The 27,102-nt window shown below is 44.2% G+C and overlaps 10 protein-coding genes across 10 annotated transcripts; 6 read left to right on the forward strand and 4 right to left on the reverse strand.

Annotated features, from left to right (window-relative positions):
• Positions 1-303: 303 nt before the first annotated feature.
• On the forward strand, positions 304-1,938 carry FG386_002108 (uncharacterized protein; the record flags this gene model as incomplete). Its single annotated transcript, XM_067341456.1, has 1 exon — positions 304-1,938. One exon carries the CDS (start codon positions 304-306, stop codon positions 1,936-1,938), a length of 1,635 nt encoding a protein of 544 aa, XP_067197542.1.
• A 4,293-nt stretch (positions 1,939-6,231) lies between these two features.
• On the forward strand, positions 6,232-9,762 carry FG386_002109 (secreted protein with cysteine rich repeats and a mucin like threonine rich repeat; the record flags this gene model as incomplete). The annotated part of the gene is made up of 1 exon (XM_067341457.1): positions 6,232-9,762. The coding sequence occupies one exon, from the start codon at positions 6,232-6,234 to the stop codon at positions 9,760-9,762; it is 3,531 nt and encodes a 1,176-aa protein (XP_067197543.1).
• An 871-nt stretch (positions 9,763-10,633) lies between these two features.
• FG386_002110 (thioredoxin-like protein) lies at positions 10,634-11,299 on the reverse strand (the record flags this gene model as incomplete). Its single annotated transcript, XM_067341458.1, has 2 exons — positions 10,634-11,132; positions 11,280-11,299. 2 exons carry the CDS (start codon positions 11,297-11,299, stop codon positions 10,634-10,636), a joined length of 519 nt encoding a protein of 172 aa, XP_067197544.1.
• A 510-nt stretch (positions 11,300-11,809) lies between these two features.
• On the forward strand, positions 11,810-16,147 carry FG386_002111 (uncharacterized protein; the record flags this gene model as incomplete). The annotated part of the gene is made up of 1 exon (XM_067341459.1): positions 11,810-16,147. One exon carries the CDS (start codon positions 11,810-11,812, stop codon positions 16,145-16,147), a length of 4,338 nt encoding a protein of 1,445 aa, XP_067197545.1.
• A 184-nt stretch (positions 16,148-16,331) lies between these two features.
• FG386_002112 (uncharacterized protein) lies at positions 16,332-17,258 on the forward strand (the record flags this gene model as incomplete). The annotated part of the gene is made up of 1 exon (XM_067341460.1): positions 16,332-17,258. One exon carries the CDS (start codon positions 16,332-16,334, stop codon positions 17,256-17,258), a length of 927 nt encoding a protein of 308 aa, XP_067197546.1.
• Positions 17,259-17,376: 118 nt separating this feature from the next.
• On the reverse strand, positions 17,377-17,796 carry FG386_002113 (60S ribosomal protein L34; the record flags this gene model as incomplete). Its single annotated transcript, XM_067341461.1, has 1 exon — positions 17,377-17,796. One exon carries the CDS (start codon positions 17,794-17,796, stop codon positions 17,377-17,379), a length of 420 nt encoding a protein of 139 aa, XP_067197547.1.
• A 917-nt stretch (positions 17,797-18,713) lies between these two features.
• On the forward strand, positions 18,714-20,075 carry FG386_002114 (uncharacterized protein; the record flags this gene model as incomplete). The annotated part of the gene is made up of 1 exon (XM_067341462.1): positions 18,714-20,075. The coding sequence occupies one exon, from the start codon at positions 18,714-18,716 to the stop codon at positions 20,073-20,075; it is 1,362 nt and encodes a 453-aa protein (XP_067197548.1).
• A 289-nt stretch (positions 20,076-20,364) lies between these two features.
• FG386_002115 (methionyl-tRNA synthetase of bacterial origin) lies at positions 20,365-22,152 on the reverse strand (the record flags this gene model as incomplete). The annotated part of the gene is made up of 1 exon (XM_067341463.1): positions 20,365-22,152. The coding sequence occupies one exon, from the start codon at positions 22,150-22,152 to the stop codon at positions 20,365-20,367; it is 1,788 nt and encodes a 595-aa protein (XP_067197549.1).
• Positions 22,153-22,831: 679 nt separating this feature from the next.
• Positions 22,832-23,395, reverse strand: FG386_002116 (ribosomal protein L17; the record flags this gene model as incomplete). The annotated part of the gene is made up of 1 exon (XM_067341464.1): positions 22,832-23,395. The coding sequence occupies one exon, from the start codon at positions 23,393-23,395 to the stop codon at positions 22,832-22,834; it is 564 nt and encodes a 187-aa protein (XP_067197550.1).
• Positions 23,396-24,544: 1,149 nt separating this feature from the next.
• Positions 24,545-27,086, forward strand: FG386_002118 (importin beta like ARM repeat alpha superhelix; the record flags this gene model as incomplete). The annotated part of the gene is made up of 1 exon (XM_067341466.1): positions 24,545-27,086. A coding segment is annotated over one exon (2,542 nt), but the record flags the coding sequence as incomplete, so codon positions are not given.
• Positions 27,087-27,102: the final 16 nt, after the last annotated feature.

The raw sequence follows: 27,102 nt of genomic DNA on the forward strand, positions 1-27,102 counted from the left end.
TTAATCTTAAGCAGAAAAATGTGCATTGATTTAAGTTCCTTCCATCATATCCTATTTAGATGTTCCAATGTTCACATATACGTTAATTATGATTTTTCAACACATGACAGCCCTTCCCAAAAGGCGGTAACATGATAAATAAAAAAGGTACCCTAGATATTGTCATCAGCTATTTTTTTTTAATGCAAAATGTTATGTGTAAGATTCCTGCTATTTTTTATTATTACTGTGGTATTATGGGATCACTTGTTATCACTGAGAGCTGATAGTAAGGACAACAAGAAAATAGACGTGCAAAAAGGTATGAGTGCCGGACCTAATGCCGATTCAGAATCTTTTGGAGGCGGAGCAGTTAAAAGTGAGGCCAACGATAGTGAAACAGGTAGGAGCGGAGCAGACGAAGGTGAAGCAGGTGGAGGCGAAGCCGTTAACAATGAGGCCAGGGAAAGCGGTGGTTCTGCTCTTTATGAAGTGAGCAGTCCGAGCGGAAGAATGTCAGGGTGGTTGTTGATTATTAAATTAATCAAGAATTTGTCACTAGGGAGGAGTGACGCACCCTTATTAAAAAGATTCTATAGTAGTTTTTATTTTAAGTCAGATTTACCAAGACCTTCACTTGGTGTGGATCATATTGAGGACAATACTGATGGATTTATGAATAAGGAGATTCCTAAATATGATCAAGTAGGAGTACCAATACACGTTCCAATTGAAACAAAAGAAAGTGATTTTTTGAGGTCTCTTTGGGTTCTTAAGTACATGGACCGCGGGGAGGCTTTATTGAATTCGCATTTCCCAAGGGTAAAGCACTTTAAGAAGAAGCTAGCAGTGATTACACACGAGCCTTATCAGAGAGTAATGTCTTTTGCAATAGATGTTTGTATGATTCCTTCTATTTGGTATTTGGAACTTGTTCATTGTATGTACATCGGAGTGATACCAATGTTAACAGGAACCACGTTTAGCTACACTTTGCAGGACATTTTGGGTTCGGCCTTGATGAGTATGGGATACAAAGATGAGAGTTTTGTCATGGAAAACTGTTATTTTGCCGTTTCGCTGATAGTGGACGACCAGTTGTCGCCAAATTACGAGCAAATATGCAAAACTGTCAGGTCTTGTTTGGACTCGAACTCCTTTGGGACTCGATTTAAAGAGCAGAAGAAGGAATTTGAGGAAAGAATTGACAATATTTATGGCTCTTTGGCGAAGAAAAGTGGTTTTATGGATCCAGGCAGCTTTTATAGATACTCTCTTTTGCTTTCAATATCCTTTCTTAAAATGGATAATAAAAACTTAAAGAGGTATCCCGAAAGGAATTTTTTACCAGTCAGAATCGCTCTTACAGCTTTGGGATACTATTTGATTTCTGAGAGATATGATTGGAAATTTGGTTCGGAAAAGCAGGTCGCTTACTTTTTTATTGAATTGGTTATAAACATGTTGTTTGGAACGACAACTGCGCGTCTTAGAAAATGTAGAGAGCGCTTATATGATTTCATGCCAGGGCTGAGACCTCTCGAATCTTTTTTATTAATAATATTTTGCAAAGAAATATTCTCAGCAGGGTTTATTGATGACAATATTTATAAAATAGGAGACGATCTTCGTAAATTTGGTAATGCTATTGTTCCATTAAGGGTGCTGGATCCTGTATACCCATCTTTAATTCCGAACATGAGGGAAGATTTGGCTTTATCTCAGTATGATAGAGCCTGGATAGATGCGGAGCTAGATGTTGTAAGTTTGCCCACCATCCCGTCTACTGCATTCTCGTTACAAAAGACCTACAAGTCCAAACAATTGAAAAGGACTGCTAGATGTGATCATTATAAAACGGGAGTTAAGCCCTCAACTTGCAGGCTCTCTGTCAGAGTCAGAGGCACGCGTAAACTAAGAACGAAATTCAAAAAATTTGCAAAGGACCATATATCATAGTTACAACAAGGTTAATGACTAGCTTATATTGCAGTTATGATTGGATTTATTTCTAAATCTTTAAAATACAGATTTATGTGTCAACAATGCCTCAAGTTAGCGATAGTTTAATAATATAATATCATTGGGGATTTCTATTATATTTGATTTTTTAAGAATATTTTGTCACAGTTAAACCTTAATACTGTAAATGTTCATGCAAATGGGCGGCAACAATGCAGGAGGAAAGGGTTTTGTTAGGAGGGGGATATTTGTTTTATGTTAGATAACATGCAAGAATGTTCGCAAACAGTAAAACTAAAATAGGTAGAGCTGTGTGCAATTTAGTACTGCTTTATGATGATTAGAAAGCATAGTTCAGTTGTAAATTGGCATTTGTCCTTTATTTCAGGTTTATGGAGTGTCATTTCCGATAAGCCGTTTTCAGACTAAATGAACAAGTTCGGGGACCTCGGTCTTTGCCTCAACAGCAGGAGGGAAGGGGAACTCTGACTTTCCCAGACAAAAAATCGAGCACTTGATTTTGAATGACGCGGTGTGATGAGTGTTGCGGAAGAGCCGGAACACAAGACGGTAAGCAAGGTATTTGCGCTTAGCCGAAAGGAATTGTTTGTCTAATGCAGTTTGAATCGAATATTTCCCATATACTCTGAGGAAAATGGTAGTTTTAGTGGTCACGGGGGAATAGGGATGTCTGATATATTTTATTCTAAACAAATAAGTTTCCCAGGACATGGGATTTCGTATTAGTTTTTGGTCTAGGGCGAATCGTTGTAAATGAAAACGAAGAAAACAAATAAGACTTTGTTTTGCTTTGTATTTCAATGTCAATGTGTTCTTGTATGAGTGTTCCGAACAGCTCGTGCATCTCACACGCATTTAATGTGCACCTAGATTAGTTGACCAACTAGGGGATAGTGAAGATGCGGTAGTCACTACGCGGACGGAGAAGAATCTTTTTTGCACTAAGTTTAGGACAGTTTTGTGTGGAAGCCAGGTTTCAGGGCGAACCTGGTCGTTTTAGTTTATTCCGAATGACATAGTGTGCCTCAAACATCGGGCGAGGCCGATCGGCACTAGGCCTGTTTTCCAATGAGAAATTAATAGTTTGGCTGGTAAGGGAGAGGCTTGTTCGGGTAGTGGAGGCACCCGCACTCATTTTTGTAGTGGGATCTCCGAAGCAATTAGCTTCGTTTTCAGCAGTCCGAGTGTACGTTGTTACGTAGTTAGGAACAAAAGTGGGGTCTAAACTGGTTGTGTTGATTCTGGCTCGTGCACAACAGAAAGCGAGCTTGTAGCGATTGCGTTCCACAGCTGAAGAAGATTTCGCAAGAGTGCGTCTTTTGAAGTGGGTTCAAGAGGCTTTTTTGCTAATTATGGGTTACTTGCCGAGCAACGGCGTTCACAGCATGAATTCGGCAAGGAGTCTAGGAACTGGACTTTAGAGGGGAATTTTGAGTTAAAAGAGAAGGAGGGTTTGTCTAAAGTCCACTTTCCGAGCTTTGAGCTCGGAACTGTGTCTCAAATTAGGGGTACAAGTACTTGAACAGGAGAGGAGTGGCCAGAGACGCACTGCCGAGATTGCCGTTTGAACCGTAACAAAGGATAACGACGTATTCAAGAGGTTAATTTGATATCCGATTGTTGATTCTGGAGTTGGCGCGTCGCTTGCATTACTCAATTTCAGTGTATTCGGGGAGACAGTGGTGGTCACACACCTCGAGGAATGCTCGGTTTTGCATTACTGACTATAGGCGGGAATTTCTGGCGGGCACATTTTCTCCTCAAAAAAAGATTTGCAGGCGGTAAGGCATTGCCAAAGCATGCTGAAATATGCAACTCAACGCTTGTGTCTCGTGACTTTTCGGAATTAAGCAAGACACTGACTGTGAGGATGGAAACACATATAAACACTATCTTACCGCGGACTATCGGGAAGGGACGCTTTGCCACAGGTTATTTGCAAAGCACAGTTTACTGCTATCGCTTTTTTTTTCCGCAAAAGCAAGTCAACTTTGAATGCTTATTCACCTGAAGGGACTATTTGGCTGTAGGCTCTGTGAGCGCGGCTTTGGCGTTGCGTTGTTTGGCAAATTCTTAAAGTGCTCTGTGGGCGCATGAAGTAACCACAGTGTGATCAAATTTACGCACAAAATAGTGAGTGGCATCAAAAACTCAAATGACAGAGTGGCGATTCTAAAATTCGTGAATTTACTTGTTTCAGACGTATTCATCAAAAGCAGGGTAGAGTTCCGCATTGCCGGTGAATTCTGTGTGAGATTATTGTCTATAGGATCTATAAACGAAGAGTCCTCGCCTTCAGGTGGTGTTGATTTAAGTCTTTTTTTCTAGAACAGCGATTCACCCAGAATGCCGCATTCAAGTCATTTCGAAACAGTTTCTGTCATTCTTACTGCCGGTGACGGAGACGTTTCCTGTCTAATTGGGTTATAGATTGCGGAAGGACGGAGCCTAAGCGGCACCTTGACAAGATAATCCTCAAAAGAATGACCGAGCCCAGGAGGGCGTCTTCAAGAACCTCTAAAGCAATTGTTAGTTCAGGAGCTGCAAAAAGAGTCTTTGTGGACAGATAAGTGAGATGCAAGGCCAAGATTCAGGGCCGTTTTCAACGAGAATAGGGGTCCTAGAAACAGGATAAAAGGAAAGAAAGAATTGTGTCCTTGAACTGCTAAATAAACGCGGCTTAATTTTTCACTGTTTTGTAAATCTACATGCAGTAATATGCACAGTTTCTTCAAGGGTAATGGAAAAGACCCAAAACGCGGTTTGGTGTGGCGTGCAGGGCCTTCCGAGGTTATGTTTCATACGTCATCACCGGTGCATGCATGTAAGTCTTTGTATGTTTTTCGGGAGCAAATTTGAATCGGGACAGTTTTTTAAAGGAACGAATAAGATGGCGCGAGCAGGCGCAAAACGCGTTCCCCGTGCCATTGCGAATCTTTTCCCTCTAGAACTTGTTCAAGAGACAGAGTTTGAACGTGGAGTTGTTGCTTTTTGACAAAGTTTCTGTCCGTTCGAGTTCACTCTTGCTTTGGTCAGGTTTCATGTTTTCCCTCGAGAAAGGCCGGCAGCGCGCGCCGACTTGCAATTTAAGAGATAACGGCTCTGTGTGACGCGAATATCCAACTTATGGGTTCCCGGTTGGTGGACTCGGCACTGTAGGGAAAAGAGAGGTTCGGCCGCAGCGATGGGTCAAATGCAAGTGAGCAGGCCCGTACTCGCCGTCAACACAGCATTCGTTCAGATCGCCGTCAAACAACAAGTGCAAAGCGAGTGCAGACGCCTTGAGTGACAAGAAGACCTAACAGCGAAACTCTACAGATAAATCCGAGCAGCAGGGGTGCTGTGACATGTCGCAGATAAAAGAGGCGAGAGGACAAAACGCTTCTTCGGGCAGTCGCGAGAAGACACTCCGTGCAGTACGTGCTCGGTTTACCGCCCACTTCCTTCCAAATAAGAGACCAAAAACAAGTGAATAATTGTGCAAGACGACGGAGAGCGAAGGTGACCAGTCATATAGTGTATAGCGCCTTGGAGCAAGGAATATCCAAACCCGTCAAAACCCAAACTCCAGGTAGCGCGAGTCCAGGGTCCCTCGTAGTCCCGTGGTCGTCAGCGAATAACAAGTGCGTTCCAGAAAAGAACGGAGTTTCAGAGGCCTCCTGTGCCTTCTTTCTGCATCCTCTTCAGATAGATTTTACCTATTATACTGTTTCGAATCACCTGCATTTATTTTCTCTAGAAACTACGCGCCCTTTGATTTTTTCCTATACCTGGGTATTTTATTGGGTAAACATGATGATAAGGCGGGAATAAAGGGTACTAATAGTGGATCTGTCTAACCCTAATAGTGGTTATAGACAAATTATTGTACGCGCAATAGGGGAATCAAAAGTAGAATAAATATAGTGTATCGGTACTTGTATAGGCATATTATATATGTCACTAGGTATATAAATACCGGTTAAATAAATATAAATAAAGTAGAGTTATACGTATAAAATGGGGGTATATATAAATAGTTCTGTACTAGCTAGGTAAATAAATAGAAAAGTACAATATAGTATAGCAATAAATAGAGGATACGTATACTGTATTTAAATAGGTAGAAGTGATAAATATTTTTCGTTTCTCGAGATAGTACGGGAGTAACTTACTTACAATTCTCTAAGAACAGTTAAGTTAGTCTTGAGTTTTTTAAAAAGTGAACTCGGATTTGGTTTTTCTACATCAAGTTCAAATTGTTATAGAGAACCGGGAAGTGTTTCAAAGATGTTTTCGAAACTATCCAAGTTATTAACACTTCTTGCTGTAATAACAACACTGGAGTTATGTTCGGGTGCACAAACAAACGTATATGTTTCACCAAGAGCAGTTAGACAGCAGGCGATTCACAGTGGGCCCGAAATTATCCCTGGAGTGGATTATACGCCGAATGTCAAGCCATCTGATTATATATCTAGAATGAGCACCATTGAACCCGAGCAAGCAGCGACACCGACTTTACAGATGGTGTTGACAAAGGGAGAAGATGGGACTCTTGTTGTGGAAAGCACAGGAACAGCACCTGCTTACTCCAAAGATTCCCTTTTCTACTATCCACTCATTCCACCGACAAGAGAAGGTATCTTGAATTACTGCAATGAAGACACAAAGTTAATAGAGAACCTGGAACAATCTCTTATCTTTGAAGTGGAGCCTATTATTGTTTCGTTGCCAGAGACAGAGGCAAAGAAGGTGTACGAGGAGGTTCTATCCTACTTGAAGTCCCTCTGCAAGTCGCAGTTCAGAAAGCTGAACGCGCTGAGAGGAACGGTTTCGGAGCTGAACGACTCTCAAATCACAGAGGAGCTGATTATAAAGGCCTTTACATATGCAAAAGAGAACGATATCCTCGTGACCACGGCATATATGTTGGCAGCTCACTCTACGCCATTCCCGATTCCAGGCAAATCCCCAGAAGTTCCAACGAAACACAGCGAGTTGGTTGAGTACGTCAAGGACCAATGTTTATTAGTGAAGACACAGGGAAATTTCATGGACCAGAATATGGGAAGAATAGACAAGATATCAGTTTTGTATCAACGCCAACATGCCCAAAGAACCTACTACAGATTGAGCGAGAATATCCGTTCGGAATTGGAGGTATGCAAGAGTGTTTACGACGAGTTGGTGAGTTCTGGTGCAGTTTCGGAGGGTGTTTACAAGACAGTATCTGATCAGGCCGCGAGAATAGATTCCATCAACGCAGGAACGCTTTCCCTTGCGTATCACTTGGACAAGTACTCACCAGTCTTGCCTTCATGGGCGAGAGACCAAACCAAAGATCCATTCATTGTAGGCACACCCGAGGGCTATGGCGTTGTTATGCTCGAGCCATCCAAGGATCTGGAGGATTTCTACAGCGACGTCGTTCTCAAGAGAGCCGAGGAGGGTGACAAGGATGCGGAACGCGCCCTTCTCGTCCAAAGAATTGCTGTCTCGGTACTCGAACACCGCGAGAGAACCACGACCCACGCCGCCTCGAAGTTCTTCACGGTGCTGGAATGTCGCGCTATCAACTCTCTCTCCAAGAGCACCGCGATCGTTGATCCAAATGTGGACTTCTCCACGAACGAGGTCGAGTCTGATGTCGAGACAGCAGGTCCAGCAACGCCAGTGGCTACGCCGGTAACTTCAACACCAGTGCCAAGGCAAGTGCCAGGGGCACGCAGACTCGCGGAGGTTAAGATAGAGCCCGAAAAGGCGGATGAGGAGGAGATTCTGGAGGAGATCCCGGAGGAGATCTCAGAAGAGGAAGCCCAGGAACCATGCGACAGGGATCCAGAAGTCATATTAGAGGATCTAGCTACTGGGAAGCTCAAGTACGAACCAGCTCAGTGCAGCTCTCTCGTGTGTCTCGCCGGCCCGTCGTGCATCTCAAACAGGGACGGCTCGCCAAGGATTTGCTACAAACCGGCATGCGTCAAGAAGGACTGCGAGCATGTCGCATTTTATAAGGTTGATTGCTCGGAGGCAACATGCGAGCACGGCAACTGCAGACCGGGCTCATGCGTCGGCGGAAAATGCCAACTCGGCAAGTGCGTTGGCGGCAGATTCCAATCAGGCTCGTGCTCGAGCACAAAATGTGTTGGCTGCACAACAGAGTTACCGAGAGTCGAGGGTTGCGATGTCAAGCCACCACGTTGCGAGGAGGGTGCCTGTGTACCGTCGAGAATCAGAGGTGCCAAGTGTGTCAAAAAAGAGTTCTTGGAAGACTATCACTGCGCTAAGGGAGAATGCACAAGACAAGATTGCGAAGTATGCGGATCGAGTGGATGTTCTGGGGCCGCTCCCGACTCGGAAGGATGCGTGGCTCCCACATGCGTCCCGGGTTCGTGCACCACAGGTTCCTGCAACTCGGGCTCATGCGTCCCTAACGCCAAGCCCGATGACCGTTGCGAGCATGGCTCGTGCACTGGTGGTTACTGTATAGGTCCAAAGTGCAGCGCGAATGAGTACGACGGCTTCAGATGCAAGGGTCCGGAATGTACCCCAGCAAGATGCGGCGCGTGCTCCGGATGCACCTGCACTCCAGCAAGCTGTACAGGTTGCGGCTGTGTGCCTCCAAGATGCGTCGGAGGCAGTTGCGGCAAAATCCAGTGCTGCGGGTGCGCACCAATGAGATGCAGAGGCGTCAAATTCGTCCCGGCACGCATTGTAGGCCGTGACGGACGCGCAGTTGGTTCGTGTCAAAACTCCTCGTGTGTGGGCTCAGACTGCTGCGGCTACTCGAGTCAGTCAGGCCCCGCTAGACCGGGTATAATCGGCTCTGGATCAAGCGAATCGAGGCCCATTACCAGCACCACCACGAGAACAACGTCCACTAGACCGGTCACGAGGCCAGTAGTGACAACAACAACAACAGTTCCCGTTACAATAAGAACCACAACAAGGCCAGTAACGACGACCACAGCAGTTCCAGTTACAGTAAGAACCACAACTACCACCACAAGCACAAGGCCGACCACAACAGTTCCCGTTACAGTAAGAGCAACCACGACCACTACAAGCACAAGGCTGACCACAATAAGCACCACCACAAGCACAGCCAGAGCAACAACGAGACCAAGCAGCAGCACCAGCAGCACCAGCACCACTACCAGCAGCACAACAACTGCAAGAGTGGTCACGAGACCAGTTAGCACAACAACGAGACCAGTTAGCAGCACAGCGGAAGCAACGAAGCCTGCAACTTTCACGTCGACGAGAACTACAACCGCGGCGGTCACAGAACGAACGGGCGCAGTGTCCGCAAGGATAGCAGCATTGTCTCCGAGAACCCCGACTTCCACGACAACTATGCCGACGCGCTTTGGTAGATCGTTGGCAGAGGTACCGGGACCGGTGTTTCCAGAAAGCAGCAGGAGAGCGTCGGGACCGCAATCAGGAAGACCGGAATCTGCCCTGTCACCCAAACTAGATTCACTATCGAAGTCGCCCGATTCCACCCCGGGATCCAAACCAGAGTCTATGTCGGGATCATCCAGACCGGAGTCTGCCCCAACGTCGTCTAGACCCGGGTCCGGAGTCTCGTCAACCAAACCTGAATCCGGAAAGCCGTGCGTATGCAGCTGTGGTTCAGACTCGTCCAAATGTGGAACGTTAGGATGCGGATCCTGCAACTCAGGAAAGGAGAGCTGCAACGGATGCACATCCGGTTGCATTATCGCGTCTGGATGTACCTCGTCGTGCTGCGGTGGCGGTGTTCCCCAGGTATCACCAACAGATGCGGCAACGGACGCAGAGAAGAATATAGACTGATAAGTCACTACAAGATGTTATACGGTTTCACATACCGATTACTATCGGATGCGTGGGGATAGCAATTGAGAGGGAGGCATAAACGGCAAGGCGTTTGAAACTGTATACTATTGAACTTTTCCGAGATTTTAGTTCTCGTGGTGGTCTTAGTGCACGAGGAAGGCCAATTCTTTTCATCTATAGAAAGCGTTAGCCTAAACGCCGTTGATTCACTCATAAGGAAACAGTTTGGCTGTGAGTTATGCCGATGGTTTCAAACTGTCCATCTCTCTATGGTGGTCACTCGCACCTAGGTGAAGGCTTCGCCTTGTCCAGCAAATAATACGAGACAATCACAACACTTATATATGAGAATGACACGGGACTTGGGATACACTATATCCAGACATATACATTGGCCCGGTATTATTACTTTACGTGCTGTATTACAAGGATGAGCTAGTGTTTATAAGTTACTTGTACAACAGACTGAATCTCACCAACTAAATTGCGGATTTCTATCGAGCGTTCTCTCGGTACTGCGCTACTCGGTGGTCTATTCTGGCAGCAGGTAATGATCCGCTGTCTGGCGCGGCCCTCGGGACGCTTTTAGTGGTTATTAGAAGCGCGCTCGCTCTGCCGCTCCCCGCTTGTTTCGATGTAGGCGGCTCCATGACGCGGAACATCTCCCGCCTCTCGGAATCGAGGTCAAATGCGTGACAGGGAGTCGCAGAGCGTTGTAGGGGCGCGATAGTCATTTAAGTCTAGTAGTTACCTCCCCTGGAGACTTAGGAGTTGGAATTTCAATTTTTAAAGAAAAGGGTTTCTGTGTTCGCGCGCCTTGGTCCGGTGACCCGCGTGTTCTGCGGGTCTCCCGTCGGAGGCCGAGGATCTACTGTTGCTGTTCCCTGTGTGGCTTCCACTTTGTTATGTCGACGTAGTCGCCCTTTGAACCGTATATGTTTACCCTTCCGATTCTTGTGGTCTCTTTTCCGTGGTTCTCTGAGACGTATATCTGCAAGAAATTAACGTTCTTGAATCTGACCAACCTCAAGTCCACTGCCTCCCCGGACAAGAGTTGGGCATTTGAAATCTCTATCTCCTGAGTACAGCTCTCGCTCTCCGCGTCGCTCATGTCATACGGCGTCGCGTTCGCGAACAATTTAACTCTCCTGGGACCGAAACCCTCGCTTACGTCTCTCTCCGCCAACTTGAACGATATTCCATCTATGTTCACGGGCTGCACGAAACTAAATCTGGCGAGCAGCTCGTGGTCCTCCTGGGAAGAGGCGTATACCTCCACGTTTGATTGGAATAACGCGTTTTTAAAGGGTTGATTCGCATCCTCGTTCAAACATTCAAGCGAGTCGCGTCTTATGAAATCTACAACACTGGAGTTCAGTTAGCCACGTTTAAGCACGAGTATTGAGTCAGCAGCACTGTTCTGCAGGGCGAACGTGCGCGTCAGGCCGTGCGGGTCTGCCGTTATTAGATAAGCAAATCGCTTTTGGGCTGATTGAGTTTTTGCTGACACGTACCTGTTTCTTGAGTTCGACATCGCCTCCTTTGTTCCTCAGTGCTCGAAACGCACTGCTTTTTGTCCGTCAGGTGGGTTCTCCTGTTCTATTTATATGCTGGTGGTCGCGGCTCCTGCGACTTCGTCTTGAGCTATCGTCGTTTGCACTCCTCGTGGCTCGGTGCCGGTTTCGCCTCGGCCTGAAGCACCACAAATGGGCGACTTGGCGCCTAGTGGGGAGTGTACATAATTGCATGCAACGTAAATAATTGTGTTTGCAAAGGTGGGTTTGAGAATATCAGTGGGGAAAAATAGGAGAAGGCGAGGGGACGAGGAAAGATAGTGGGATCGAAAAGGGTCAAAGAGAAAGCCGAGTGAGCGGAAAGAAACGGGTGAGCGGAGAGCGCGACCAGAGCGAGAGGAGGCAAACGGGAAGTGGACGGGTGATTAGGGGAAAGCACCACGGCAACTTGGCCGACTTAGCTGTGTGTAAATGCCGGTCCGCGGCTGAGGAGCAGGCGAAGGCGAGTCATAGCAGGCAGTGCTGAGACAATGAAGGCCGACCTTGGGCACGTACCCGACATTTTAAAGGTAAACCCTTTTAAGGGGAAGAAGGTGCTTACTTTTGAGAGGTTGAGGGAAATAAGCATTTGCCTGTCAAACTTGAGTCTCGAAGTTGAGCTTCCGATAATTAGGGTATTGCTTGAATGCGAGGAGCTGAACGACGAACCGAGCGAACGCAAAAGCCTGGTGCTGAATAGCGTACTTGATTGTTTGAGAGTAGGACTGCCGGTTTCGAGTGAGTACTACAGCAAGATCATAAGCGAGAGCGAGCTGGGCAGCTATGCGAGCAAAAATGTCAATTTGAACATAGTCAACGGGGTGCAAGAGCACATTGAGTCAGTATTAAGGTGCGTTGCGAACGAGAACCCGGTAGCGGAGAGCAGCAGTTCGGCCATGACAGCGTGGATTTACTCACTGGAAAGAATGAGTGAGGACAGAAGTAGAGTACTTGTGTGTATTTTGGAGAACCTTTACCCGAAGGAGCTGAGGAGGAAAAAGGTAGTTTCCACTTTCAAACTGTACCTGAGTTTGCTTGAAGGTTCACTCATTCGCAGCGAGAAGAAGGTGGTGAGTATATGCAAGGATACATTGGCAGGACTGTTGTATAGTTCCGCTATAAAGGACTACAAGAGCGAGGTTGTTCTTGCGTTGCTTGTAAGGTTGTCGGTAAGATTGTGCGGCTTTGAAGTGGGTAGCAGCGACGGATTGGGTTTCGTCTCTAATATATGCAGCATTCTGGCCAGAGCGGACGCAAGCAACATATCTTATTTCACAAACAAACTGTTGTTGGAAGCGGTTAAATACACAAAGAGCAGACTTAATGCATCCGACAGTAAAAAGGAACCGACGAACAAAGGCGACGATAGATATTGGTGGAGAAACAGCGCACTGATGATGCCTTTGTTTATTAGAGAAATGATGAACGAAAACGCCAAAGAACAGGAGGTGAGTAGGGCGATTATCGGACTTGTTTACTTCCTAAACAACATCGACAGTGAGTACGTGCAGGCAGTTGTGACTCAGTTCATTTGCGACTTGAAGGAGAGAAACGACAGGTCTAGACTTGAAACAGTGAGGTTGGTTTCGAGATTGGTATTGTTCAGTTATACGGGTGACGACCACTTAGAAGGCGTGCTTGTCGGCAGAGGAGCGTCGTCCGATAGACTGAATGACGCGTTGCTCGACTCTTGGATTTCCAGGTTGAACGATAAGCAGAGTGAAATAAGGAACAACGTGCTTAGCACGCTGAATGAAATTATAAGCAGTTTTGCAAGTAAGGAATTTAGCTACGACCACATTAAAATAGTTAAAACTGTAATTCAATATGGACACATTTCGTGTCCAAATATACGTGAAAACATTATCGTTTCATTGTCTAATTGGGTAACGCACGTGGGAAATGGCAAACATGAAGATCAGACAGTGAGCAACACGACCAGTGAGTGCATTAGCTATCTTTTGAGGCACATATCCGACAGAAATAGAAATATAAGGCTGTTTCTGATAGGGTATTTTAAAAATTACAAAACAGAAGAGGTGATTAACAATTTATGGCTTCTTTGGTACATCTCGTATAAACAAAACGACGTGTGTATAAGGAACATTATTGAGGAAGTTTTGGTTGAGTTTGATTCGTTTGAAATTTTGGCTAAGCACTTGGAGAGCAATGGTGGCGGAGATTCAAATAAGTCGAGTGCTACTGCATACAAAATAATCAAAGCGTTTATTAGCCAGAGATTTGAATTGCACAGATCCTTTAGGCTCTTAATTATCTCAATGTGCTTAAACAAGAAGAACTCCGGCGATGATGGGATTTTCAAAAGACATGTCCACACGTTAAAGAGTCAGATCTCAAATAAGATTGCGTACTTCGGCGACACGGACGAGTCTGGAGGGAACGACCTGCTGCTTGACGAGATAGAAGGTACACTGTTTAACAAGGGCGTTTTGTCAAATTGGAGCGCATTGTTGGGACTTGACTTTAATGAAAAAGGCTGCAATTCAACTGAGTCGAATGTCGTTGAGGAATTAACTGAGTCAATAGGCCACAAAAACAAGACGCAGTTAAGGAGAGTGCTGTCCTATATACATTTGTTTGGTGCTGATATAAAACATGACAATTTACTAGGTACGATATTGTGCCCAAATGTTTCGGGGGTGAATTGTCTCGGGGGCACCTCTTATAAACAGGAAAGCGAGACTAACATTGACAAATACGCGATTGAGTACATTTTAAAGCTGCAATTTAAATACATGGTTAACTGTATTCACTACATTATGAACGAGGGAACTCGCATTGTTTGTGAAATGGAGGCTCGGGAATCAATGGACTATTTAAACTACATTGTTGGGCTGTACAATCAAATGGAGGTGTTTAAGTTGTACGAGAACTGCTATTTTGCGTCCAAGTCAACGTTTAAAAACAAATTGATAAGGTATTTACACGCCTTGAATTTGAAGACAAATGTACTAAAGGTACTCTGCAGGAAGATGTCATACGGATGTTTTTCCGATAAACGCAGCAAAAACAACTTTATGTTTGAAGCCGTTAATGAACCCAGTTGGTTTGGCGTGCCGAGCAGGTTCATCGTTTGCCGGATCTTCAATAGCATAGACAGCAGTTTGTTGAATTCCACGCTTTTTAAACGTGATAGCATGTACAGTAGCTTTGCACTGGAAAAAAAGAAGCCAGGGCCCAACGGAAAAAGCAGGTGCGACGATATAGACATGTTTATTTTGTTTTTGGAGATCGAAAAAAAGAAAGGAGGGGGAGTCGAGTCAAACCAAATTGGAAGCGACCAAGTCGAGCACGTATTAAATGAGCTGAATGATAAGTTACTTAAGGAGTTAAGAGGCGATGGACTAAACATCAGACGTAATATGATTGAGATACTAAAGTTAATAAGGGCGATAAACCACCTATTTTTTAAACAGGATAACATCGACGAGGAGAAGTTCTCCGAATACTTTGGTAAGGTTCACGCCCTGTTTGATCGTTATTTGGTGAATAGTGAACTTGGCACTCGAGACGGAGGCAACTCGGAATTTGTCAACAAGTATCAGCAGAATAAGTTTTTGATCGAGTATGTAATTTTCAAAGGGGAGTACGATAAAGAAAACGATTGTGAGAACATAGAGAACAACGTAAAATTGTTTGGTTTCGATGCGTATTTCGAATTAATTAACAGCATTTGTTTCTCCGAATTAAGGGACTTCTTTAGGAAGAATCATCTAAATATGTTGCGATTGTTTGAGCTGAACGACAACGATGTAATCAACAGAGGCAAAATAGCGATGTTTTCGAGATTAATAGTCCCGACTGATAGGGAAAAGAGCAAGTCAATACTGACGACAACCTTGGGTAGGTCTATTGGAATATTCGTCTTGCCCATATTGTCGATATACGCTCTAAACGAGACGGACAGTTTTCAGAAAACAAGCAAAAAGGAAAGCAAGGACAGGTGTTTGCTTGAGAGTATCCTGAATATATTCTTTGATTCAGCAGTTAACAACGGCAACTGTAAATCTGAACAACTGCACTGTGTCATTGACTGTGTATTGTCGGCATTCACATATTACATTTCAGTAACCAATAGCATCGCTCGTTGTAATTATGGATTGTCCGTGAATAAAATAGTACACAATTTCGTTAGAGCTTTTTACAATCAATTGAACAAGAAAATATCCGGCAAATTCGACAGCAAGGGTTCGTCAGAGAAAATCTTTAATATTGGCTTATACTGCATCTCGCTGTTGGAAGAGCTGAGCATTAACCACGAAATAATGTCTGAAGATAGCAAGCAGAGCTTTGGTCGTTCTAAAACTGAGAACAAGCCGTCGTTGTCCGACTTTTGCAGCGGATTGCAGCTTAACTTTTCCTATTTTTTCATAAGTAGAGACGATCCTGAAATATACAAGAGGGGAAGCACGGACGTTTTCGATCTGTGGAACTATTTACTGAACACAAGCAAGTACAGGATCCCCAGTTATTTATTCGCGAGGACAAACGGTCAAAGGGGCAGCTGCAAATCAAACATAGCTTGGAACGTCCCTGGAAGCAACAACAAAGGGAAGAACGCCGCGTCTGGGAGAGTCAAAAGGGCCAGAAAGACGAATAGGGAGTTTAGCGGTTATGGACGCGAGCACATAAATGACGAAAACGAAGAACAACACAATAGCAGGCCAGGCGACAGTCATTGTGTGAGCTCCGATGAGAGCGAGGAATACGGAGCCCGCAGAACCAAAGGGAAGTTGAGTGGTAACGCGAATCTCGAGCTAAGGAGATCCAGTCGCTTGAAGAATCGCCAGTTTTGTGGGGACTCATGACCGGGCGTCATTAACATTACTTTACTGCAAAGGCATGTTTGGCGCCATACACAATTCAGATCTTTTTTTCTGGTCTTTGTTGTGTGATATTTGCTCTTGCCACACGAGGTGAAGAACAGCGGAGTTGAGAGAGTTGGTAAATTAGGTGGTGTCAAAGAAAAGGACAGAGCGGGGACAAAATAGAATGTTTGACTATAGCAATCTATCAATAGGTTTCGAGAATAGGAGGGTTTCGGTCTCCCAAGCAAACCCAATTCAGCTTTCTGAAATAGCGATGAGGTTAAGATTAAAAGCGCACGCTGAGACCAGTGCGTCTATATATAAGTACCAGATAGAGTATCAGTATCAGTATAGATATTATTTGGCGAAGTTGTCGAGATACGAGAGTTTGGAGCATTTAGTTGCGGTCCAGTTGTGCTCGGTAATGCCAGAAGCGAGACTTAGAATAGACGCGAATGCAAGTTATGTATTGAATAACTGCACGGACGAGGAGATATACTACTCAAAGTACCCCTTTCCGCAGAACCTGCGTTATGATGAGGTGCAGATGTTCAAGGACTATGTATCTTTCTTGTCAATGAGACGTTCATTGTTAGAGTCAAGGAGGAGGATATGGAGGTTATACAGCACAATAGAGACGAAAAAGAAGATACAAAAACTTTGGGAGAGCGAGTACTATGAGGCTCTGCAAGAGAAGTACGAGAATGACTATATATATAACTTAACAGTGAACGATTTCGGAAGACAAGTTAAGGACTACGCCGAGAAACTCAGACAGGTGAGGTTCAGTGAGTCTAAAAAGGCAAAGGAGTCAATGGTGTTGGGGATGCTGGAGAACCAAGGTCAGGACGAATGCGAAAAGAAGTACAGCGACAGCGGGAGCGACAGCGGACAAGAGAGGAGCAAAGGCCACAGCGGCGTTTGTTCCTCAGCATTCCCCTTGGAGAAGAGAAGGGTTTGTCTTCACCGTCCGGCAAAGTCTGAGAGTCCAAGACGCACTGGAACGAGTGGGAAAGAGGCAGAGTCGACGATTCCCGACTCCATTACAGTGAAAAAGGAGCTGAAAAGACTTCCTCCCAAGCCGGAAGAGTCAGGTCAACAAAGTCCATAGTACGGTTTTCGTCTATAACGGGAAACTCAAATAACAATATCATTAATAAACTAAACTACGTAGGCGTTTTGTTATATTCTACCGCTTCACAATATTCTAGCTGGCTGAATGTCGCCATTCACTTCTTTTTGTTTGAGCCTTGCTTAGAGCCGCTGTTCGAGGAAGACTTCTTGCTCGACTTTGGTTGTTTCTCTTCGCTCTTCTTAAGCTGCTCTTTTTCCGCAATAACACTTTTAACTACCTTTTGTTCCTCAAGCAAAAATGCTCTCAGAATCCTCTGACGTACACATGCAGCACATTTAGTCCCTCCGTAGGCACGGGAAACCGTTCTTTCACGCTTCTTAAGGTGTTTTCTCTCGTAAGGAGCGCACGCAGGGATTCCCTGGAGTGGCCTCTTGCAGTCTCCGCATTTCGGTCTGGAGTAGACCTTTCCTATGTTATGCACCAAATTCCTGCCACCCGGGGTCTTCACCACTCTAACTCTGTTAGACGGGGTGTTATAACGACACTTTCTGCGATATGTTACTCTTGGGGACATTCTTGTTTTCAGTCCAAAGTCTCAAATCCGAGTAATTCTTCTTGTCTAAGTTACCTACGCAAAGCTCCTGCCTCAGTCCGCTCTATATACCTGACACAAAACAAACAAGTCCGGGAAAGAACAAAATTTGACTCTCGTCCCAAACCCTAATGATAAAGGCGTAAACCACAAGTAAAGATTGATTCTCAGCAAGGTGTTTCTGTTCTTGGAACCGCACAAGGAGTAGATTACTGTCCTTGTCTATTTACTGCTATTTAATTTTAACATTGTTTTGTCAGAGACGCCGTCCCATCTTAACACCAATTGCCGTGGCTATTTAATTTATATTACAGCATCAGTATTTGTACATTGCCACAATAGCAATAGCATATAGAAATAAATTCAGCCGCTCAACTTATCACCAACCATGTGCGCGCTTACAGACCACTGCGCTGCCGCCCAAACCGGTACCCGTCGCAGAGACACGCACGTCGGCGGTAACATTCAAAATAGATATTAAACAAATATACGATAATAGAATAGAGAATGGGTACGTAGATAAATGTAAGAAAAGTGCTGGGTGACGGGAGTACGTACTAGGCGCAGAGAGAAAAAGCATAAAATAATATTTTGCATGCATGAGAGGGCATGTAGGATATGGGCGGATATAAGCAGGTTCGCAAGTGTACAGTGTATGTTTAAGGCAGCAAGAAGGGTGTTGTTTTCCAAAGGTTTTCCTGGATTTTTTCATGCAAAAGATATTGCAGACCAGACGTTAGCTATATAGTAAAGCATCAGGTATAATCAGTGCATGCAGTTATACTTCGAGCAGGATATTAGTTGGTTAACAGAAACAGTACGCAAGCAAGGTGTATACAATGGATTGTGGAGAACTGGTGTAGAGATTTAATAAAGCAAAAGACAGGTAACTACGGATAATGATGAAAAATGAGAGAAACTACAATGGCAATATTGTGTCTAAGAGCATCCATAAAAGAAATAATGTGGCTATTTTTAGTTCAATAAAATATTTTAAAAACCGAAATATTTTTAAGTTAAAATTTAAAATAATGTTGATTAAGGAAAGGATAAACACTTTCTGTAGAAGGTACTTGAGCATACAGCCTTTGTTCGGGACGGCTTCTAGAAATACAGTTTTATCTCCTCGAAGAGAGAGTTCACTGAGAAGCATATACGGGAGCGGCTCGCCTCATAACGGACGCGACTGCGACAGAAGCAACTACAATAACAATACCAGCGATGCCTATAGCGATGGCAGTAATGGTACTAACAGCAGCAGCCTCAGCAACAACAGGTCCGGCAGCTATTTACGCGGAGAGTGTGAATCCGAGGATTCGTTGATGCAGCTAGTTTGCAACTACCCGGAAAAGACTCTGAGGTTTTTAAATGGAACTTTAAACACGTGTATCGTATCATTCTCCGCAATGGGCGTGTTCACGACTTTGTATGTGTCGTACAACTTTGAATACAACTACGAGGGGAGTCCGTACTTGACTGTTTGGTTACTGACTCATGGACTGCTTCAGTTAGTGCAAGTCGCATTCAGGACGAGTTACAAGCTGATACTCAACAAACAAAGTGTGCAGAGCTCAACGAGCGGCAGGATTCTGTTTATTTTGCAGTCCGTCAAAAGACTCACCCAGTCCGAAACGTGGAAAGCAGGCCGGCTGTTCTCCCTGTTCTATTACATTTGGTTTTCCGCTGGCTTCTACTGGATTCTTTCCGTGAGACCCTTTAGCGGTGAATACGACTATGAAAACCAGGGGTCAGCTTTAAACAGATTGAATAGAAGCGATTTGGTTGAGAATTCGCATATGTTGAGTCAGACCTCGCACTATCTACTTAACGGCAGTTCGCTTGGCTTTGTAAGTAATTTGGTCAAGGTCGACTTCGGTTCCAATTTATGGTCATTCTACCTTATTACAATGTTGATCTGCACCTTCAGAATTGTTGGAATGCTCTTCTTTTTCTACTTTCTCTTCCCCTCCGTGGTCTCAAACGAGTACTCGGAGAACAAATTCAAGGCGTATATAATAAGTAAATTGGAAAATCTACCTGTAAAAACCTACAGTGAGTGGAAAGACATTAAGGAGAAGGACAAATGCGATGGAAAAAAACACTTAGCTTTGCAGGACAATTGCATTATTTGTCTGAACGACTTCTTCAGCGAAGACCTCACGCGCTGTCTGACCTGCGACCACGTATTTCACGAGGACTGCATTGATTTATGGCTTCTTAGGAATGCCGTCTGTCCCTTGTGTCAGACTGCTGTTAAATGACGCAGACGAGGACGAGGGCCTTTACTATTTAGACGCTGAAGACCACTCCCGGTCAAGAGCGTTCCGAGACACATCCGTGTTCATATTTACGTATATTGTTTCGCTGGATACCACTAACCAGACACCAGTCACTTTTAATGAAATTTTTTCAATTTAAAAAGCAACATGCATGCATGCATGCATGTGTAATGTACCTAGGGCATGTTTAATCACGGCAAGTGCATGGGTGGAAGAAACGCGTATGGGTTGCCCGGAGCGATATATTGTACCTACTTGTTTAACTCCATTTCTATTCCCTCGGCTCTTTTTGTCCTCGCTTTGAGTTTGAAATCCTCTTGCTTTCCCTCTCCTTTTTCTCCGCCTTTAGTTCCTCGAATGTCTTGCTCTTTTTGCAGGATATTCTTTTGAATAAAGGGTCCCCGACGCAGATCGGGGTGCCTGGCTTGAGATTGTCGTATTTTGTGCTCGTGTTTGGGATTGTTTTGGGAGGAGTTCCCAACCTGCGGAAAACCTCGTCGCAGGAGACTGTCGTGAACGGACTCAACAACAAAGCGACGCAGTAAACCCCCTCCAACACTATCCTGATGCCCTCTATCCTCTCCTCTCGAGTTTTCCCGTTTGTCGAGTCCCATGGAGCCTGTTCCGTGAGAAATTTGTTTATGCTTCTGGACATGTTAAGTGGAATCTGGGCGCATTCGTCTAACCTAAACGACCTCCAGGAATCAAAGTAGTTTTGAAAGTTGGTTTCCATATCGACAGGAAGAGACTCAAATCGCACCTCTTTGGAGGGATGAGGAACAACTCCGTCGCAGTGTTTGGTTGCAAGGTTTGTTATTCTAGAAACGAGATTTCCAAAAGAGTCGGCCAATTCACCATTGTTGTAGTCAACCAAAGATGAAAATTGGTACTTTATGTCGTTTCCAAAACGGCCTTCCTTTGCCAAGTAGTACCTGAATGCGTCAGAACCAACCTCGGAAAGTTGTTCAACAGGATCTACTACATTCCCCAAGCTCTTACTCATTTTTTTACCGTCAGAGGCCGTTACAAATCCGTGCGAGAAAACTGTTCTGGGCAAGTCAACTCCAATGCTCATCAGCATTGCCGGCCAAACTACACAGTGAAACCAAGTTATGTCCTTACCAACTATGTGTACGGCGTTTTTCCAGTATTTGTTATACAAGGATTTGTCGTCTCCATTCCAATTCAATCCCGTTAAATAGTTTGTCAAGGCGTCAAACCAAACATACATTACGTGATCCGGGTCGTTTGGAACGGGTATTCCCCACGAAAAGGTTGTTCTACTTATCGAAAGGTCCTCTGAATCACTGACCAGTGGCTCCAGTTTTGAGAGTATGCTTTCTCTGCTGGACTCCGGCTGCACGAACTCTGGGTGATCCAGTATGTAATTTCTTATCGAACCTATGTATTTTGAGATTCTGAAGAAGTAAGAGGGCTCCTCCATCTTTTTCAGCGGAACTCCAGATACAGGATCCTTGTAGTCGGATAACTTTGCCTCCAACTCTGTCACGAAATTCTCCTCTCTCACGTTGTACCAGCCCGTGTATTTTCCCAGATATATATCGCCGTTTAACTCGCATCTTCTCCACATGTCCTGGGAAGACAGGTAGTGGTCACTGTCTGTAGTCCTTATGAACCTGTCCGCCTTGATGTTCAACTTGTCGTTCATTGACTTGAATTGAACCACGTTTGCGTCGCAAAGCTCTTTGGGAGTTATTTTTTGCTCCTCCGCGATGTTTGATATCTTTTGTCCGTGTTCGTCCGTCCCCGTTTGTAGCCTCGCGTCCAAGCCGAACAACCTTGCCATCCTCACCAGTATGTCAGACGCTACTATCTCATAAGCGTGTCCCATATGGGGAGCGCCGTTTGTGTAGTTTATGGCAGTCGTAAGGTAGAAGCTCTCTCCCACCTGATCCCTGTAGTGCTTCTTGGAGTTCAGATTGGGTTCCGATACCGGAACGGAATCGTGTAGGAGATAAGAGCTTAGTTCCGCCACCGACTTTGAAGCTTCTACGGATTCCGATCCAGGACCTAAATCCAAACGCGAACAAAATCCCATTTCTTTAAACAAAAAGAACTTCCACACGCAATATAGTGAGTGACTCTTGCTGCTTCAGCGGTGTACACTTCTCGGTGGAAAAGGAAACAAGGGCCTTTTTATACGCACTAATGTTCCAATAGAGTGGTTACGTTGCGTAACAAGAACGATTTTCAGGTATATGTGATGTCTTAATTTCTCGATACCTTATTACGAATTTCCCTCGCATTTAATTTTTAGGGAGCCTAAATAATTTAGTGGCGTAAAGTCGGGGCCCGTGGCATCTTTCCCGTACCTTCGGCTAAAACCGCAACCAACAGAGACAAAGCCAAAAAATACCTAAACACTGAGTGGCTCAAAACTGCGTGGGTTGATCCTTAACAACAAAAAGACACAATTATTGCAAGACAACAAAAGACACCCGTTTAAATAAAACTTACCAATCGGCTAACTGAGAATGTAACAACCCCAGAAAGTTTTATTCAGATATAAAACAGTTATTTTTCTAAGCGGTCGCGAGTTAGAATGTCTGTGATTGTGGAAGTAAAACGTCTGCACGACCGAATATTCGCCTTAAGTGAAAGAAGGTACTTCTCTCTACACACTGCAGTACAAAGAGCAGTCATTAACACTAGTGTCGGTCCAGTGTAGTTAATTCACTGTTGACTCGAGTGACCATTATACGAATACCAAAAGTAATTCAGTTTTTGGCACCTACGCGGAGTTTCCTGCGAGCCAGTTGCTTCTTCGTCAACTTGATCACCTTCTGGTTCTCAATGTCCTTCGGCTGTTCTACGGCGTCGTCCATCTCCTTGAATATCATCTGTATGTTACAAGGCTGGCTCTTAAAGGGAGTTATGCGACCGTGAGCTCTAAATGTCCTTCTTCTATTGGCTGGTGCCTGTGTAACAACTACCGACACCAACATCAAACGATCGATGTCCAAACCCTTCATCTCACAGTTGCTCTCGGCGTTCTGAAGCAAATCCAAAAGGAATCTACAGGACTTCTCTGGAAATCTACCTTGTGTCAGTTTAAACTCGTTTGCCTTTGCCGTCCTTCCCACGCCACCGTTAAATCTCCTAAACGGCACGCATCTCTTCTTCGCTATTACGTCGTTCAGGTACTGACGAGCGTCCAGCAAATACATCCCCTTTATTGCAGTTGCCGTCTCATATGTATTTTTGTAACTTACACGGAGGTCCGTGCCCTTACACTTTACACTCTTTGAAGGAGTTTCGGGTTTAACTGCATACCTAACCATGTTGAATCGTGTTATGACTCCAAGTGAAAAACAAAAATTAAACCTATCTTGTTGTTTACTATATTTATATTCCGCTTCCTTTGCTCGTCTGGGCTTGCTTAAGTAAATCGATCGATTGTCGCCTTAGGCCTAACCGCTTTCCAACGCCTATTTCAACGTTGCTAAATTAAACTAGTTTTATATTTGCTATTTGCAATTTAGGCTCTCAGAAGTTATATCGGTGGCGTATTATATTTTTATTTGACCGGCATACATTTACTATTTAATTCTACTTACTTTGATTGTTTATTTCTTGTCTCATTGCGCGAGACGTATAGTAATTAATCACTAATTGCCATACATTGTCGGGGGTTCCCGCCCAAACTTTGATTTAATGATGTGTAAAAAATACATGACATGCAAGGCATGACAGTGGGAAAATCGGGAGTGGCTCTAATTAGAAACGAGGAAAAGGTGAGTGGCAGGCCAGTGCAAGAGGGCAAACAGAGATGTAGTTTGCTTCGTTCCTTCACCTGCTCCGCTCGAGGAGTCGTCTTCTCCGCCATTGCTTCTCTGCTAGCTCGTCTGTCCACGCAATATTGCGTCGAAGAACGGCCTTGTTGAGTTAAAAATCGAGTTGCTCCGCACCTGAGAGGACAGGTCACAAAGATACAACACGTTCCGGTCTCGCGAAGTCAATGTGAGATTCGGAGAGGTCGTGATGAGCGTCTTGCGCATCCGCTCGCGTGAAAGTCAGCATTCCTCTCACCATTCGCCAAGTCGTGTAGGTGGCCTCCGCAAGCAGCCTTCTCTCGCTAGTCGGGCAAATACACACCCTGAACTGTCATCGGGCATCACAAAACTAAAATGGGCAAAGGTCCGTACCGCCAAAACTGCCTGAGTTAATGCCCAAATTAAGGCAATATAATTAATTTGTGTAGACGGGACTTGGTATTTTAAACAGGAATTTTCTTTCTTTTTCAAGGGAAGGTCTTACTGCACTAGTAATAGCGAAGATAAGTGCTTAGGGAAAAGCAAGGGGAGTAGTTGGCTACTGCAAAGTGGGAGCGTTCACTCTTCTCCCCCTCGAGAGCTTGCGATAACATCTAATAGTTGAATTAGGGTTGGATAAGCAATACGGAAATAAATAACAGGTTGATTCTGAGATAGATGTCATCTACAAAATGGAAATCAGATGCAGTAAGATGTCAAGAAGTGCTTAATATTCTGAAACAGGCGGACTCTCCCGACAGCAATGTCCAGTTTCAGGTCACAAATGCACTAAATTCGTTTGTGAATAGCTCAGATGATGCACCGTGTTATTTTGCTTTGATATTTTCAGAACTCAGCAACGAGGGAATTGATGTGCGTCAGAGAGCAGGCTTACTTCTTAAAAACTATCTGCTCCAATATGGGATCCTGAACTCTCCTGAGCAACTTGAGTATGTAAAGGTGGCATCTTTAACCGCCCTGAACGACTCTCAAAAGCTAATCAGGTCCACAGCTGGAACGATAGTTACGAGTTTTGTAAATATGAAACAGGGGAAGCCATTTCTTGTTGAATTTGTGCACTACTTGTCACAGCTTGTTGATATGGCCACTCACGACAGTATAGACGGTGCCTTTGACTGTTTGTATAAGATTTGCGAAGACGAATTGGAATTCTGTCTCGGCGAAAACTCTGCAGTATCTTTGGAGTCTAAACAAAGACTTTCGTCTTTTATTGATATATCTAAACAAATAATACTCCCAAAGTTGTTTATGATATGCCAGGGCTTGCATCCGGTTCTCAGCAACAACGAGACCGCCGTGCATTATAGTCTCAAGTGTATAACTCTGTACGCTCAACACCACTTATTCACAAAAAACCAACTGTTGAGCGACTTATTTAACTCGTATTGGCAGATTATTGGAATTATGGCCAAACAGGAAAGCAGAAGAATTAGGCTTTTAGTTGTAGTTGGCATTATTACTATTATCGAAGACGACCCGAATACTATCATAAATAGCTCGGGGGTATCTGTGATTATTGACTTTATGCTCTGTTGCTGTGAGGATAATAACGCTGATTCTTATAACCTCAGACTTGAGAGTCTTGAATTTTGGCCAATTTACCTCAGAAATGAAAAAGGAGTGAGCTACTTGAGGCAATTTCTCCCAAGACTTCTTATTTGTCTACTAAATAACGCGATATTTACGGACTTTGACTACATTGAAATGGACCCTTCACACTTTGAGGATAAAGCAGAAGACGACCAACATTCCATAGGCCCGAGATTCCACCAGGGACGGGGAAACCATAGCGATAATGAGGACGAAGTTGAAATAGGAGCGTGGGGAAATCAATGGACTGTCAGAAAAGCCTCTGCCCTCGCTCTAGACCACATTTCAGTTGTTTTCGGTGATGAGATTCTCAACGATTTGCTTCCTTTAATTGAGAACAGACTCCAGGACTCGGACTGGGAAAAACAAGAAAGCGCAGTATTGGCTCTTGGAGCAATTGCAAGAGGTTGCTTAAGAGGTCTCTCCCCATTTCTACCAAAGGTGCTGAATTACTTATTTAAGCTTACAAACGACAAAAAACCATTGATCAGAAGTATATCCTGTTGGTGTATTTCCAGATTCGCTCCCTGGTTGGCGCATCAACAGGGACAGCCAATTTTATCAGACGCTGTAAGGGCACTTTTAACGCGTGTATTGGATCCGAACAAAAGAGTTGAAGAAGCGGCTTGTTCGGCAACTGCCACATTTATTGAAGACTCAACTCAATCTCTGTCGCTGATACCTTTTTTAGACGAAATTATTGAAACAATATCAAGAGCTCTTGTCACCTATAAATACAGGAATCTACTTATTTTGTGCGATACAATATCAACTCTCTGTTTCTCTATTGGACCAAGTGTATATAACCAAAAATTCGAGAACAGTCTAATACCACTATTGATTGAGAAATGGAAAACTTTTCCCGTTGAACATCCATGTTTAATCGGATCAATGGATGCGATATCCAAAATATTTACTGTTGTTGGATCTGACGCATCAAAGTTCGCAGAACCAGTACTTGAACACTGCATCTCTAACAATCTTTACTCGGCTGTTAATTTAATCAAGGACACGGACGATCCATATAACGGTATTCCAGAAGTCATTGAATGCGCTTTAGACCTTGTTAGTTCAATAATTGAGTCCGTTAGGTTCGAGTCCATACCAGTACTTAAAAAATGCAACTTTTTGGGATACATCCAAGTGTTCTCGAGATACGACAGATTTCCAAATGTCAAGCAAAGTGTCTTTGCTTGTTTAGGTGACTTGGCCAAATTTGGCGGGGATAACATGGATATTATAAAACCAATTTTTTCAGAAATACTTCAAATTACAACAATTAATATTAACAATGCAAATATTGGCATATCCAATAATGCTGCTTGGGCATTGGGTGAGATGGTTTCTCACTCTAATTCTGAAACAAGACCATATATCGAGCAACTATTGGACCCTATACTGGACACATTAATTTCGAGGATTCCTGTGAATGATCCCAATGCTTACACTGACAATCTTACAATTAACATCTGTATTACTCTTGGGAGAACTTCTGCTTTGTTTCCAGAAAAATCGAATCCAAAAATATCTTTTTGCTTGGGTCAAGTGTTTAAGGTACTTTCCACTGTTAGAAATGATGCAGAAAAAATGAGCGCTATTCAGGGAATATGTTTTGCTATCAAAGT

Source organism: Cryptosporidium ryanae, assembly GCF_009792415.1.
Source record: "Cryptosporidium ryanae isolate 45019 chromosome Unknown contig_33, whole genome shotgun sequence".
Lineage (NCBI taxonomy): Eukaryota > Apicomplexa > Conoidasida > Eucoccidiorida > Cryptosporidiidae > Cryptosporidium > Cryptosporidium ryanae.